This window comes from Tasmannia lanceolata, unplaced genomic scaffold, assembly GCF_043159265.1.
Source record: "Tasmannia lanceolata isolate RefF3 unplaced genomic scaffold, GAP_Taslan_0.1 ptg000018l, whole genome shotgun sequence".
Taxonomy (NCBI): domain Eukaryota; kingdom Viridiplantae; phylum Streptophyta; class Magnoliopsida; order Canellales; family Winteraceae; genus Tasmannia; species Tasmannia lanceolata.
Genome location: NW_027518695.1, coordinates 65,844,764 through 65,860,523, shown reverse-complemented (window position 1 = coordinate 65,860,523; position 15,760 = coordinate 65,844,764). Strand labels below are relative to the sequence as shown.

The following is a 15,760-nucleotide window of genomic DNA, read 5'->3' as shown; positions in this document are numbered from 1 at the left end:
TCGGTAAATGAGAGTAAAAATTAGGACTTTCTCTTTAAACTATACCGACGTTCATTGGAACCGTCGGTGTAGATGATATACACCGGCGTTCTCGACCGTCGGTAAACGATGTAGAGGCGTTTTCTTTTTATTATTCACCGACGGTTTTATGACCGCCGGTGATTAGCATTTTTTTTTTTGGAAATAAAGCAGCACAGTGAATATGAACCTGTATAAAACATGTACCACCATAAGAAAGTAACATATATATACACATATTGGCATCCAAACGATAGAAAAAAAAGCATCCAAAGTCATCAAACCACCATTTCCATTTAAATTAAACCCAAGAAGGTCCTCCAAACAAAAATCATCAAACCAACTATCTCCATCTCCATCTAAAATCAACCCATATACCAACAACTTCTTCCTCAGTGTGACATCCAACAGTACTAAAAAAAGACTATTTAAAGGACATTAAATGACATTATAATGGCATCCATCGTTTCAAATACAATGACAAGAAACAAAATTATATAACATCTCCAGAGATCTTTTACACGGTTCTATAACATTTTTTAAACAAGCATCAATGTTATGAAACGTACTATAATATTTTGCTCTACAGCATCATAAATCCCGTCTTTCTTGCGGTGAAGATGAATGAACATGTCACCTCGACTTATGCCCATGTTGAGGTCCTACACCATAAAAATGCAATGCACCTGATGAAATCAATGTAGCTAAAGAGGACTTGAATGTATCAACCTCGGTCTTTTCCTAGGACTTAAGCTCAGTTGACAAAAGGAATGTAACAAAAACAAGAAATAAAAAACCAAAACAATATTATACTGAAATGAACCATAATATAACGCCTTTGATTAACTGAATTCTAGAAACTTTGATAACCTTGATGAAAGCTCTATTGACATTTTGGACCCAGTCAGCATTAGCGTTGGGCCCCCAACGGAACTAGCTGCAGAGAGATCATTGTTGTCTATGGCTTGGCCAATTTGCTGAGCTTCTAAACAAGCTCTTGAAGATATCCTGTGATAGCATCAGAAAGACGAGTTCATCAATGAATGAAATGGACATAGCAGATCAGTTATAGAAGTAATGATACAGACCATTCGACACTAATAAAAAACTGAGAAGTTATCCAGGTCACAGGGGTGTGTTTGCACACAGAGATGTTTGAACTTTCTCCAGAGAATGCTTCTTTTAACACTTAAAATTACATCATATTGAAAACTGATAGGGTAACGAGAATAGTGAAAGCATAAATTCCACATAGCACTCTCTCATGGTCGCATTAAATGATAGCAAGGAAAACTTTGAAGCGAAGAAGAGAGGTAGTTCTTTAATGGATAATATAGAAATGAAAAGAATCTGAGATTCATGATATACTAGCTTTATATAAATCTTTTTAGAAACATTAAGTAAATAGGCAAACCAAAAAGGAATTATTTTCAACATTTTCAACTTGTTTCTCAAATATATAATGTGCGTGCATGAGTGTGTGCGCGCGCGCATGAGAATTGTGGTAATGACCCCTATAATGTGAAGTAGCAAATGCTAAGAGGTGCCAATTGAACTACCCTAAAGCAATTGTAACCTTCAACCAACAATGAGAAAGACAAGGGAGAGAAGAGTCACCTTGCAAAGCCCTCAAAGCACTTGTTGCACACCCTGGATTTGTGAAGTCAACAAAGCAAAGAACAAGCGCATCTCCACCATGCTGCAGAATAGTTAAAAACCATAAATGCAAAAGTAACGGGATACACTTGAAAGAAACAAATAACCTTAGCTTTTGAAAGAAACAAATGACCTTAGCTACCATTCAAAAAAAAAAAAAACAGAGCAAAAGACCTTAGCTGGGCAATAATGGCCAAAAGCTTAAGCTGTTGGAGAAAGGCGTTATTTAACTTTTATAATTTCATGAAGAGTCAGATCAAGCGAGCAAGGATGCTCTTTGACGAAGCTGAGAAGGGTGTGTTGGAGCTCAATTAAGCTAGCAAATGGCCGGCATGGACTAAGACTTAAGTGTCTACTTACTGAATAGATAACATATCTGTCATTCACATAATAAGTAATGGTAAAGCTAATCAGATTGCAAAAGCAAGTAAATATTGGTGTCTTGCTATGTTTGTGCTCGAATATGAAATGGGCATGTTTCACTGTTTCAAAACTCTCTGCTTTAATCATTCAATCGCCAAAGTCTACTCCATTTTACCTTGGTCAGGTGCTTGTCTGAATCCCATTTTGCCATACCAAGTCAATCAAAACTTCTTTGACTCACCCATTCTATGACTACACCAATTATTGACTCCTATTAGTCGATCAAGAACTTAGCTGTATCAACCCGGGTGGACTAGGATTAGCCTTGGACACATTTTGGAGCAAAGCCTATACTCTGCTTCTATAGGGGGCAAAGCCATCACAGACTGCAACTTTGATAGTTAACTCACTATGCCATGGAGCAAAGACAAAACACAACTTGTGGTTGATCTCCAACCACCAGATCCTTGATATCAAATTTCCTAGCCAACTAAGCATTCAACTTTACTATCATCTTTGTAAGCAACTTCAAAGTCTTGCTTTCATCGACATTCACTGACTAGCATTCACAAAATCAGTTCCCTTCTAATAAAAGCTAAGTTCATGCTCTTCTTTGACATGTGAATGAGCTGTCACATAATCTTGTAGCCAAATTGGAGATCAATTGCTCTCTTTTATGTCGGTCATGATCAGTGTAAGCATTGTTTCAAAACGCGGAGGCAGGTCAAAACGTGGCCAAAGTAAATCCTAGTCGACTCGACACTAGGCGGTTGAGTTATAAATACTACAACTACAAAAAATAGATAACACGAGTTTCAACTATTACTTATTTTGCTTATTATATATATATATATATATATATATATATATATATATATATATATATTTTAGAATTATAAATATTTATTTGGATTATTTACTAATGTTAATAAATATTAAACATCATTTCCTGATCACACTGCTTCACTGTGTTGGAGTTATGGGATACAAATAAGGCACAAAACAATACGAACCATAAATACAATAAACTGATGTCATACACATTTGTATGTAAGGTGTAGATACAATAGCTAAACAAACTCGCATAACTAGAGCTGCATTTTGACATCATTGTTGGACAAAACTTCCTCATCATGGCAGAGATTTTGGCACAAAACTCATAATATATTAATCAACTCAGGGCATGTAAACAATAACAAATGCACAAGTAGGCTCTAGAGAATGTCTAGTAACCTTTTCTTAAGAGTTAAGAGAATGTCTAGTAAAATACTATAATTGTGTTATGAACCAGAATTACAATGAATTGATGCACTGTAAAAAGAAATTAATAGACTGATTAACTATAGCTTTGAAGAGGGAAACGATCCAATACCGAAAGATGTCAGATTTCTTCTGAATCGAAGGAACTAGACTGATCTTCTGAACCCTTACCGGACTTGTAAACTTTCACCGGCGTTCCCAATTTGCACCCAATTCTAATGAGCCCAACGGAATGAGATAAATAAAAGATATTCAATGGTTCATTAAATTGAACTAACCCTATTCAATTTTTACTCATAGGGACCTTCAATTTATGATAATATCCCTCTTAATTAACCATAACCATATCATTTTCCTATAAATTGTGGAAATAATTTTTTTTTCCAAACAGGGCCTTATTTTCAAAGGAAAGACAAACAAATCCAAACCAGACAAGAACAGGGAGCATTTCCTCAGCACAAGAAAATTTCGTCAATTGAGATTATAATTCAGTACGAGAACACAAACCCCAAAACTTTCCTTAGTTCATATTCTGTGGCTAAAAAAGCATGGCTACATCTTTTGAAGAACTGAGTTAGGACCATTTCTTAGTGCACTTGGCTAAAATTCCTATTCTAGGATTACATAATTGTGTAACTACTGGTCATGATTATGTACATTGATAGCAATATGCAAAAATTTGTAATCATAATAGGATTTCAAGTGCCATTCAAAAAAGTAAATAATGGGAGCTCAAGTAGAAACTGCTTATGAAGTGCTTCGCAAATAACTCACAGCCGCCAAATAAGATGTGAAGGTAATTTCTTTGCAATAAGGGTTTGCAATTATTTTTAAAAAAAAATTTAAATATATATGAACTCCACAAGTCACCATTCAAAAAAAAATGAACTCCACAAGTTAGAATAATCAATACCAGGAACTCCAATTTAAGATCCATCAGGACCTGCACCCCTGGAGTCATTGCCAGATTCATCTCGCTTTCTATGTCCTGTTTCACTATTCCAGTCACCCCAACACATAACAAGAATAAACAAATAAGCAAGTATCTGTATTCATCAATGCAGACCTGGGTAGGAAGTTGTTGGTTTCGAGCTTGGACTTGCTGAAGAGTCCCTGACATTCCCCCAGCTGTCCCATGTAACACTTGACTGAAATTGAAAAAATGCACTCAATGGCTAGGCAATTATGCATCTAAAATAGTTGAAGACCATTGTAACATCAATCCAACGATAAAAGAAAAAGAACAGTCAAAACGCCTTGCTTTTAAATGTGTCAATACATTGACATGAATAATTTGTACAATTACGGTTTGATCCTAAGCTACACATACGAACTATGGAGGGGATGGAAACGTTTGGTTTCGGTTTCGGAGGGGATGGAAATGGAAACATTTTGGTCGTTTTGTGTCGGTTTCGGTGGAAATTTAAAGACCAATTTTGTTGAGAATTGACTTTACATCTATTTGACCTGTTGAGTCCAACAGTTGCATATAAGGCTCCTGATAAATTAGCAAAATGATGTGCATCTAATCGACTCAGAACGAAGCAGTCGAGTACTTGGATGACTCGGCTTAGTACTCGGTTGACGTGATCATAATTAACTCAAAAGAGTCAATGGAGTTTTGATTGTATTTATAGGCCAAAATACTCACCTGGACAAGATCAGGGTAAAAGGCAGCCAACTCCAGGAAGTCCATGATGATGCAGGGGAGTTTCGAAACAATGAATGAAGCATATGCAGACATCTTTGTTCATATACATACATACAAAATGTATGTATTGGTGTGCCGATTTAGGGCTCTATTTGTGGAAATGCAGGGGATTTAGGATGATTTGAAGTGTGGAATTAGGTTTATAAAAAAGCTTCAAGTTAAAAAATTCAGAAATGCAATTAAAAATCAGAGACAAATAAAAGATTGTTTCAACTAATTCTGGCTGAACTAATTCAAATGCTTATCAAGATAAAAAATTCAGGAACACACATCTCAAAATTCAAGCGAAAACTTAAATTAAATAAAAGAAAGAATAGTGTAAGAGAATAACCTTCCATCCATGTATCGATTGAGTTGTTCTTGCAGATTACAGGGAAAAGCCTCCAGAGCCAACGAAAGGGGCCTGGATCTAATGGCCATTTGCATACAATGATTTTAGAATCCGGATTTTAGGATTCTAATTAGAATTCTATTTACAGGGAAAAGCCTCCAGCTCCAAATCCTTATCTTCACATACAAGAACCTGTTCAGCTTCCCCCAAATTCACAACCCTAGAATTCAACACTTTCTCCCAAAATCCTACTCCGATCCTTCCCCACAGCTTGAGGCTCTCCGATCAAGGAGTGGAGGTGGTGATGTTTCCGGAGTAGAGAAGATCTCGCCGGATTTGACGGGGTTGCCAGAGAGTGGCTGGATCTAACGGAGAAGATGAATAACAATGATGATGGTGATAGGAAAATGGGTTTGCAAGGATGGCAGTTTGGAGGATAAGGTGGAATTAGGGTTTTGATGGGTGACTGGACGGTCGAGATGGTGGAGGTGATGGCCCTGGGTTGAGGCCGGAGAGGGTTTTTGTGCACACGGGAGAGAAAAAAATATCGATGGAATGTGTTTTGTGCCCTAATAGAGTTAAAATATCGAGGGTTTTGTATTAAAGAACCACCGACGTTTGATATAAAATGCCGGTGAATATTATATCCAGGGACGTTCTCCCCAACGTCGCTGAATTCCAAGATGCAAAAAATTAATTAACGACGTTTCAATACAAAACGTCAGTAATATATCTACTTTAGTGACGCTCAGTGAACGTCGGTGTATATCTATTTGGGCGGTACAACTTAGTGGCGTGAGAATATCATTTCACCGTCGTTTTATTTAGTAAACGTTGGTGTATAGACAATATTATCGACGTTTTTTTAAGAACGCCGGTAAGTGAACGTCGGTAATAACCCTTTTTCTTGTAGTGGGAGCGTGGAATGGCAACACCAAGATACAGATGAACACAAGAAGTAACTAAAATAATCTCATGGGGGTTGAAAACCCATGCCACGATTTGGAGAAAAACTCCAATATAACACGTGAATGGAGCGAAGCTCCTTCACCTACATGAAAGAGCCAATGCTCTCTTTATAAGTGATATTCCAAAAATAAACTTCACGCAATCTCTCTTTCTTTCCTCATGCCATTACACAATATAGAGTGAAATCAAGAATAGAAACCACAAATACTACTTAACTAAACAATTAATATTCTTAATCTTTTATCTAAAGTACCGCAAATAGAAGGTAGAAATATGACTAAAATATTCATAAAATAGTAATCCCGTAATAGCCCTATATCATATCCGTAAAACGCCTTTAACTTACCAAAATCAAGTCCAAATCGCATAATCTTGGGCTCTTGAGATAGGTAATCGAAAAACCCTTCTAAAATACCAAAATCAAGCTAATCGGACAAGTTTTGATGCCCAAAAAAATACTACAAATAAAAAAAACGAAAATAGAAAATAAAAAGTGAAAGACTTGTTCAACGCCACACGTTCCGCATCAAGTACCATCCTTGATATTTGATCCAATAGCAACCTCTTAAAAAGTGGTCTGCTGTTGGATCAAATATCAAGGGCAGTACCGCTAGCATGGTACATCACTGTTGGGCATCATGTAAAAACTCAGTGGAGAAATTATATGGTGGCCGACCGTCAAGACCCTAGTAGGTGGTACGATGTAAGTACCATCCTTGATATTTGATCCAAGGAAGCCTCTTAAAAAGTGGTCTGTTGTTGGATTAAATATCAAGGACGGTACCGCTAGCACATGATATTTGATCCAAGGAAGCCTCTTAAAAAGTGGTCTGTTGTTGGATTAATTATCAAGGACGGTACCACTAGCACAGTACATCACGGTTGGGCATCATAAAAAACCCACTGGAGAAATTATATGGTCAAGTCCCTAGTAGGTGGTACGATGGAAGAACCATCCTTGATATTTGATCCAACAACAGCCTCTTAAAAAGTGGTCTGTCGTTGGATTCGGTACCGTTAGCACGGTATATGACGGTCGGGCATCATATAAAAGCTCATGCAAGTGAACAATTATAACCATCACTAGAATTAACGTAGCACAAACAAGGGACCTAAAAAGCTTTGTTTCTAATGTCAATTTTACAGCAATCTAACAAAATGAGAAACACAAAACTTCAGTTTGTGATGTCCTTACCAATTCTGTAGAACAAACAGCCAAAGCACTCAAACATTTGGTCTTTCTATGTTCTCATAAGAAAGTGCATTATGATCAAATAGGTGGCAAATCCCACCTTCACCGGTTTGGCAATTCGAACATACATCACATGTTCCTCCGTGGAACTTAGCTTGAAGGTGCAGACATCTCCTTCTTCTAGCATGTTACTAATTGTGAATTTCTTCCAACCGCTCGAAAGCAAGATACCATACCTAGGCCTTCTGAATATTTTCACTTTATGTGACCATCCTCTTCGATCTATCAGCGTCATTTCTCTTATGTTAGTGAGGCCATTCTGCAACTCAAATTCCCTCGGAATGTTCTATATTCAATAATTCAAAACAGTAAGCCTTATGACAATAATTTAAGAGTATGACAAAAGCTATTGCAATCACATAAAGCTCTCCGCAGCTAATTAAAAGTGAAAGAACTGGGTGTGTTTGTCTCAATATCAAAGCACGGAAGTGCAAATATCAGTAGCCTAAAAATATGCCTTGGCTTGATGATTAAGAGAAAGGAGGCAATGGCAAACTCACCATGTAATCAGTGATTAAGTTGGATCTCTTTATAGTAGCCTTAAATTGAGGAACCCTAGGCCTCTTCTTTAGTTTACCATCTCTCCCCATATTCTTACTTGAACGTATATTTCCTACATTGCAAGAATCAAGTAAGTTACATACAATTCCAAGAACAACGTAGAAAATAAAAAGATCAAAAGAACTTACTCGTAGAATCATGTACACCATTCTCAACCTTTATTTCTCTTGAACCTTCACTTCTTTTGCCAACCTTTTTAACATGAAGAGGAATCCTTCTACCACTTTTCACAGAGATTGAGTACTCTTTCTCGCATAAATTTTCATCAAACATAATGACATAAAAAACCATGTTCCCTTCATACCTAAATACTAAGGTAGTTTCTTGAGAAAGATGATGGGCTTTTATAAAATCTTGTAAACCGTCTAGGCATAAGCTTCCTCCAATGTCTATTTTAACATCCACATTCCATTTGCCTCGTGAACTCATAAGGATTGCCTTATCACACTTTTCTCCTGCCATGTATTTGAGAAATCCAGAAGGTATGGACTACAAAAAAAAAAGGGGGAGATCTTAGATTTGTTTTTAAAATTTGTGTATTCCAAATATAAAAAAGCACTGATATTTCTGTCACATACAAACCCCTGATTTTTTTATTTTTTTTTGTTAGCTGGGGTTAGGCAAGACCCCTACCAGATTTATTAATAAAAAGAAGATACAATAAAAGCTTGAGAAGCGAACCCTCTACAGGCATAGTGGAACGAAAGCACAAAGACAAAAAGACCCAAAAGGAATTCCCAAAGACATAACAGGGGGGAGAAAAAACAAAAAAAAAAAGAAGGAAAAAGAAATACCATTGTTCTTGATTTTTAGAACCGTGAAATAACTTTTAGATAGTTGAAAGAACATCCTAAAAATCAAGAACAAGGGCGTTTTATTAAAAGAAGAACCGAAAAATCCAGTTAACTTTCTCCCAACCTTTTTGCAATGGACAGAAGGTAATAAAGGCTTTAGGTCACCAACATATGGGGTTTAAATATATGGGGTTTAAATGAAACAAAGTCCATAAACCATGAAGGAACTTTATAGAGAAATAAACCCCATTTGCAGTAAAAAGGTGCTGAACATTATTCATATATGTCTTCTCAAAGATGAAGATAAAAAGAGGAACAATAACAAAGAACACCCTCTATTTGAATGTATGGTCTATAAAAATGGAGAAATGAAAAAGAACACTAACGATTTTGTGAGAAAAGCCTGGTAGAAGGGTCCCTATAAAATGTGGCTGGTGTGAAGATTTCCCCTTCATCTCCCTCTTAGAAGAAGAGGTTTTTGTAGCAAATTCTTTTCTGCGCTGTTGAGGGGCCATTTTTAAAGCAGTTTTTGTTGCATGTTCTTTTCACTGTTGTTTTGGGTGCAATTGCATGGAGATTTCTTGTTATATCCGTCTCATTACTGACTATTTGGCCTTCCCTAGAACAATAGTTGAACCGTCATTCGGCAGTTTCCATCCACCGCACTGACACAGTGAGAAAACCCAAAACTCATCCATCTAGAATGGGGGGTTGATAAATTCACCCCGTCCCACGAGACATTCACCCCTCATTTACCGGGTTGTAAAGCTGGAACCGGTAGAGACCGTACATCTCTCCCACCTCTCTCTCTCTCTCTCTCTCTCTCTCCACAGAGATTACAATTCACTCTTTCTCACGGTCTCACCACAACTCTTTGATGGGCCCCACTAAAATGTTTTAGATCTTTGAAACTGTAGGGCCATTGTATTTAAAAAACTAAATATTTAAAAAAAAAGTGTAACACATTTAAAAGAAAAACTTGGACTCACCTTATTCAAGATCCAAACCTCTCATTCGTTGGGCCCCAATGTAACTTGGTTGATGATGATTGATGAATTTTGGCGGAAGCCAACTTGCACCGAGGCCAACAAATTAACTGTGGATCTTTGAACACGGTGGGCGTGGCTCCAATGAATTTTCTAAGAAAAACGCATTGTATGTTGCACATACATAAGTGCACATATTTTAAAATAATCACTTGAGGAGTATTTTTTAAAATGCGCATTTAAATAATATATTCATACGGACGCATGATATAAAATGCGTATTTATTACGAAATTCATGAAGGTTCGAAGATCCAAACCGTCCATTGGTTGGGCCAGCGCAAATAGGCTTCGCCCAAAAATCAGATCCATGGGATGATCATAACTCCTTGTTTATGGTGTCTGCATTCTTTTCTTTTTTTTTGCTCGGTAATTTGGGGTTAGGTTAGGCAGACCCCCACCAGCTATATTAAATAAAACAGAAATTACAATCTTAGATAAGCCATGCCGGAAAAATCTTCCGACACTATGCTTAAAAGCTCATCAGGAGCCAAACAAAGAGGGATTGGGTCACCTTTACAGATATAATTTGGTTTAGATAGGAAGGCAGCGGCTCTGTTGCCCTCTCTCCAAATGTGAGTTAGAGTCCAGCGGTCGAGAGAATTGAGGATGGTTCTGAGTTTTTCAAGGGAAGGAATTTTCCTCCATGGACAAGGCCACAGGCGATGAATAACCATGACTACAAGGAGAGAGTCAGATTCGATCCATAGATTCTTAACTGGAAGTTGGCAGGCAAGATTGACTCCATGAAGAATAGCTTCAATTTCTAATTCCTGAATTGGGGGAACCTCACAGTTGACAGAGAAGAGAGAGAGAATGGTCCCCAGGTGGTCCCGGAGAAGGCCACCAACCGAGGCGGAGCCACAAGCAAGGGAGGCATTAGAATTCAACTTAACTTCAGATTCAGAGGGGGGCGCCCAATGACAAAACTTAGCTTCCGATGTTTTGCTGACCAGAGGGAGGTTGAAAAAATTCGTAATTTTGCAATTTTCTTCGGAGGCTTCAACTTCCAGGTTTAGAGACAGAATACGAGACCTCGATGTGCTAATAATTCTGCTAAGAAGGATCCGTTTGTGAGTTTTTTTGTTTTCAAAGAGTCTCGCCTTTCTTTCTAGCCAGATTAGATAGATAGAAGCAGCGAGAAGAATTCTGATAAGTGCATATGTCTGCTCCTTCTTCTTAAATTTATTCTGAATCTAGCTTTCCTCATCAGAGAGAGATTTCCTTTGCTTCTTCCTAACATAGATGCAACGAAGAATCCAGCGCCAAATCCATGCCGAGTAAGAACAGTTGAAGAAGAGGTGGTTGGTTGAAATTCCAAGGGTGGTCCCGAGTAATTATTCTTACGGCAACTAATGAGGAGCGAAAAAATTAGGTTTCTAATAAGTTTTAATCTTTTGAAAACTCAAACCCAATTTTGAAGATTAAGAGATCAAGAATGAAATTTAAGCACACAAGTTAAATCCTAAGTGCAATGCAAATGTAAATCAAGAGATAAGAGAGAGAGTGCACCCGAGATTTAAAGTGGTTCGGTCCTCCAACGCGAGGCCTACTCCACTCTACCAACCAAACTCGTTGATGGCTTCACTATTTGATCTTCTTAACTTCGGCGAAGATCAATGCCGATTACAATTCCAACCGCCTTTAAACTTGGTGGCGATCCTCACCACGGAGAGTGGGCTTCGCTTCTCCGAACGCTCGCCCGAATAAAATATTCTTGATAAAGAAAGAAAGAACAAAAAATCCCTCACAAGGGTTTACAAACTTTGTAGAAGATGTACAAATTTGAGCCTAATGATCCAAATCCTAATCTTAGAGGATGAGAGGCATAAACAAGCTTGAATCACTCTTAGGATGTTCAAATAGATTTTTTGAGTGTTAGGATTGATAATTGGGAAGGTGGGAATACCCATATATATAGAAAAACCAAATATGACCGTTTCAGGGGCATAGTCGTAATTCTAGCAAAGTTCCCAACGGTCACAAATTTCTTCCCGTTATAGAGTTCTCGGAGTTCCGAGAAATTATCTCGGAGTTCCGGGAATACAAACAGAAGTTGGAAAAAAGCTACTGGACCAAATCTCGGAGCTCCGAGGATTTCTCGGAGTTCCGAGAAGCCTATTTCCAGGCAGATTTTCAATTCTGTTTCTTATTTGATTTGGCTTCCAACTTTACACCAAGTTGGGATTGTTATGAGGGTTCCAAAGTGTTGGAACACCACAAGGACAATCACTTAAACATTTAGGGTGTGTGTTTATTTACTTAATTTATGCCTCTTAAAATCTAATACTAGGATTGGATCTTATACATTCTAATATGACTTCGATCTTCAATTGATTCTTCAAGTCTTCATTCGTCTTGGATCTCCGATGTCTTTGGCCTTCATAATGTGGTCCAATGAAAGCTTCTTGGCCTCCATCCAAGCAATCTTGTCTTAACACCATTATGATCTACAACTTAGACATACAAACACATTAGTGATCTAAATCACTTGTGTATTGAAATCATCAAAAGAAGATGGGAATGCCAAAGGTGGGAACCATTGGGCTTACAATCTCCCCCTTTTTTATGATGACAAGCACAAGAGATTTTCCAATAAAAGCATGCATATATTTCCTTACACTAGATTTCTCTCTCCCTTTGGCATCAATAAAAAAGATTGGGGTAAAAGAAAATCAAAGGGATGAATTTACAATTTTAAGCTCCCCCTTTTTTAAGAAAAAAGATAAACATAAAACTCCCCCTATTTAGAGTTTTTATTCAACACAAGAGGGGATATTTAAATAACCATAAAAAGATATTCAATTTTAAGAGCAAGCCCCTAATCTAAGCACATATGAAGAGAATCATATGGGGGCTTTGGGAATCCAAGCCTTTTTTGTTCCACCACAATCCCTAATTTTAGATGCACATTGGAATTGGTAATGACCATTGATTCCACAATAATGGCATCTAACATGAGGGTTAGATAGACTAGTCCTATCATAAAATGCATGATTAGGTCTATGACTAGTCTTCTTCAAGATTATGTCAATAATTTTATCACCATTTAAGAATCCATTGAGACATAATCTTAACCTTTCATTTTCATTATGAAGATGGGTTATTTGATTTAAAAAATCATTAATGTCATCTTCATAAGATTTGGAAGAGCTTGCCACATCTTGAAGTTTAACAATTTGGCAAGTTTTCTCATCCAAACTACCCTTAAGGGTTTTAATCTCAAGTTTAAAATTTTCAAGTTGTGTTTGAGATTTTGTTATGGAAGAAGATGACTCATTTTTCAAAATAATAAGAATGAAATTCCAAGGGTGGTCCCGAGTAATTACTCTTACGGCAACTAATGAGGAGTGAAAAAATTAGGCTGCTAACAAGTTTTAATCTCTTGAAAACTCAAACCTAATTTTGAAGATTAAGAGATCAAGAATGAAATTTAAGCACACAAGTTAAATCCTAAGTGCAATGCAAATGTAAATCAAGAGATAAGAAAGAGTGCACCCGAGATTTAAAGTGGTTCGGTCTTCCAACGCGAGGCCTACTCCACTCCACCAACCAAACCCGTTGATGGCTTCACTATTTGATCTTCTTAACTTCGGCGAAGATCAATGCCGATTACAATTCTAACCGCCTTTAACCTTGGTGGCGATCCTCACCACGGAGAGTGGGCTCCGCTTCTCCGAACACTCGCCCGAATATAATGTTCTTGATAAAGAAAGAAAGAACAAAAAATCCCTCACAAGGGCTTACAAACTTTGTAGAAGATGTACAAATTTGAGCCTAATGATCCAAATCCTAATCTTAGAGGATAAGAGGCATAAACAAGCTTGAATCACTCTTAGGATGTTCAAATAGAGTTTTTGAGTGTTAGGATTGATAATTGGGAAGGTGGGAATACCGATATATATAGAAAAACCAAATATTACCGTTTGAGGGGCATAGTCGTAATTCTGGCAAAGTTCCCAACAGTCACAAATTTCTTCCCGTTATAGTGTTCTCGGAGTTCCAAGAGATTTTCTCGGAGTTCCGAGAAATTATCTCGGAGTTCCGGGAATACAAACAGAAGTTGAAAAAAAGCTACTGGACCAAATCTCGGAGCTCTGAGGATTTCTCGGAGTTCCGACCTCGGAGCTCTGAGAATTCTCTTGGAGTTCCGAGAAGCCTATTTCCAGGCAGATTTTCAATTCTGTTTCTTATTTGATTTGGCTTCCAACTTTACACCAAGTTGGGATTGTTATGAGGGTTCCAAAGTGTTGGAACACCACAAAGACAATCACTTAAACATTTAGGGTGTGTGCTTATTTACTTAATTTATGCCTCTTAAAATCTAATACTAGGATTGGATCTTATACATTCTAATATGACTTCGATCTTCAATTGATTCTTCAAGTCTTCATTCGTCTTGGATCTCCGATGTCTTTGGCCTTCATAATGTGGTCCAATGAGAGCTTCTTGGCCTCAATCCAAGCAATCTTGTCATAACACCATTATGATCTACAACTTAGACATACAAATACATTAGTGATCTAAATCACTTGTGTATTGGAATCATCAAAAGAAGATGGGAATGCAGAGGTGAGAACTATTGGGCTTACATTGGTACTTTTCGGAGCAGAGTTGCAGAGGAGGCATGAATGGTCATGGTTAGGACTGAGGAAATGGAGTTTATCTCTGGTGCATAGTTTATCTTGCATTGCTTGCCAAGAGGTGATGCTGAATTTCAGGGTGTGCCCTATAAACCAAATGGAAGAAGTCCAAGGGGGTTTAGGATTAAGAGTCCTGATGGAGTTCCAGGCACTCTTAAGCCTGAAAATTCCATCAGATTCTGGCTTCCATATCGGATAGGTCAAAACAGATTCAGAGAAGAGACCTGAATTAATGAACTGGTTTAGATCAAGGAGCTGGGGATGATCTTGTATCATGTCCCACCACCCTTGAGATTTATCTTCGTCAATGGGTAGCCTTCAAAGGGATGAAATTAATGATAGAGCCAATGGAAGACTGGGAGACGAGGGCACCCTTCGGATGCCATGGATCCGTCCAAAATTTGAGAGGAGCCTGGGATCCAACAATGTAGCATATGTGCTTGGAAGCAAAGTCTCGAGCTTTCAATATACTCCTAGCTGCCCAAGAAGGAGAAGCAGGCATAGGGAGGCTCCAGAAACTTCTGTCTCTGATGTATTTCCGATCAAACCATATAACCCAGGGAGAATCTTTCATGGATAAGATATGCCACAGTTGTTAATCTGGGAAGCTAAGTTCAAATCAGCCAATTTTCTAATCTCTAATCCACCTTCAAATTTGGGGCTGCAAATTGTGTTCCAAGATACTGGATGGTAAGTTTTCTCTAGCTTGGAACCAGACCAAATATAGTCTCTGAGGATTTTTTTTCTATTTTGTTGAGAGTTTCTATGGGAATATGAAATGTTGCAGACTAGTAGACTTGATAAGTGGAGAGGACTGACTTGACCATCTCAACTCTCCCAGCTCTGGAAAGATGATGAGTGGACCAAGAGGAGATCCTTTGCCTTATTTTGTCTATGATAGGTTGACAATCCCGAGAGGTGAGCCTGGAAGTAATTAGAGGTAAGCCCAGGTATTTGATGGGAAACTTCCCTTCTTCAATCTTGAGGATATTGCAAATAGTTCTCTTGGTGCTGTTTTGGATACTTGCAAAGAAGACTTTGCTTTTGTTGGGGTTAAATTCTAAGCCAGAGCATAATTTGAATGAATCTAGGCAATTTATGATCCCTGCTGCAGAAATTGAGTTTGGGTTTGCATAGATCATTACATCGTCAGCAAAA

The 15,760-nt window shown here is 37.8% G+C and overlaps 1 protein-coding gene across 4 annotated transcripts; it reads right to left on the bottom strand.

Moving 5' to 3' along the window:
- Nucleotides 1-293: 293 nt before the first annotated feature.
- On the bottom strand, nt 294-9,564 carry LOC143850963 (B3 domain-containing protein REM10-like). Of its 4 annotated transcripts, XM_077360267.1 has the most exons (9): nt 9,302-9,564; nt 8,250-8,610; nt 8,061-8,173; nt 7,504-7,846; nt 4,364-4,445; nt 4,211-4,285; nt 1,636-1,717; nt 889-1,026; nt 294-680 (listed from the first exon to the last, which is right to left on the bottom strand). In XM_077360267.1, exons 1-4 carry the CDS (start codon nt 9,428-9,430, stop codon nt 7,550-7,552), a joined length of 900 nt encoding a protein of 299 aa, XP_077216382.1. In that variant the 5' UTR covers nt 9,431-9,564; the 3' UTR covers nt 294-680; nt 889-1,026; nt 1,636-1,717; nt 4,211-4,285; nt 4,364-4,445; nt 7,504-7,549. The 4 variants fall into 4 exon arrangements, with proteins under 4 accessions (XP_077216382.1, XP_077216384.1, XP_077216385.1 ...); XM_077360269.1 differs by lacking the exon at nt 7,504-7,846; XM_077360270.1 differs by lacking the exons at nt 7,504-7,846; nt 8,061-8,173; nt 8,250-8,610; nt 9,302-9,564 and adding an exon at nt 5,340-6,008.
- Nucleotides 9,565-15,760: the final 6,196 nt, after the last annotated feature.

Bases quoted from the DNA above. Each gene is read 5' to 3' on its own strand.
- LOC143850963 (XM_077360267.1), bottom strand. From the start codon at position 9,430: ATGGCCCCTCAACAGCGCAGAAAAGAATTTGCTACAAAAACCTCTTCT. The intron at 8,611-9,301 runs GTTAGTGTTCTT...TTTTTTTTGTAG, and splicing joins CAGGCTTTTCTCACAAAATC to TCCATACCTTCTGGATTTCT. The intron at 8,174-8,249 runs GTAAGTTCTTTT...CTTGCAATGTAG, and splicing joins TGGTGTACATGATTCTACGA to GAAATATACGTTCAAGTAAG.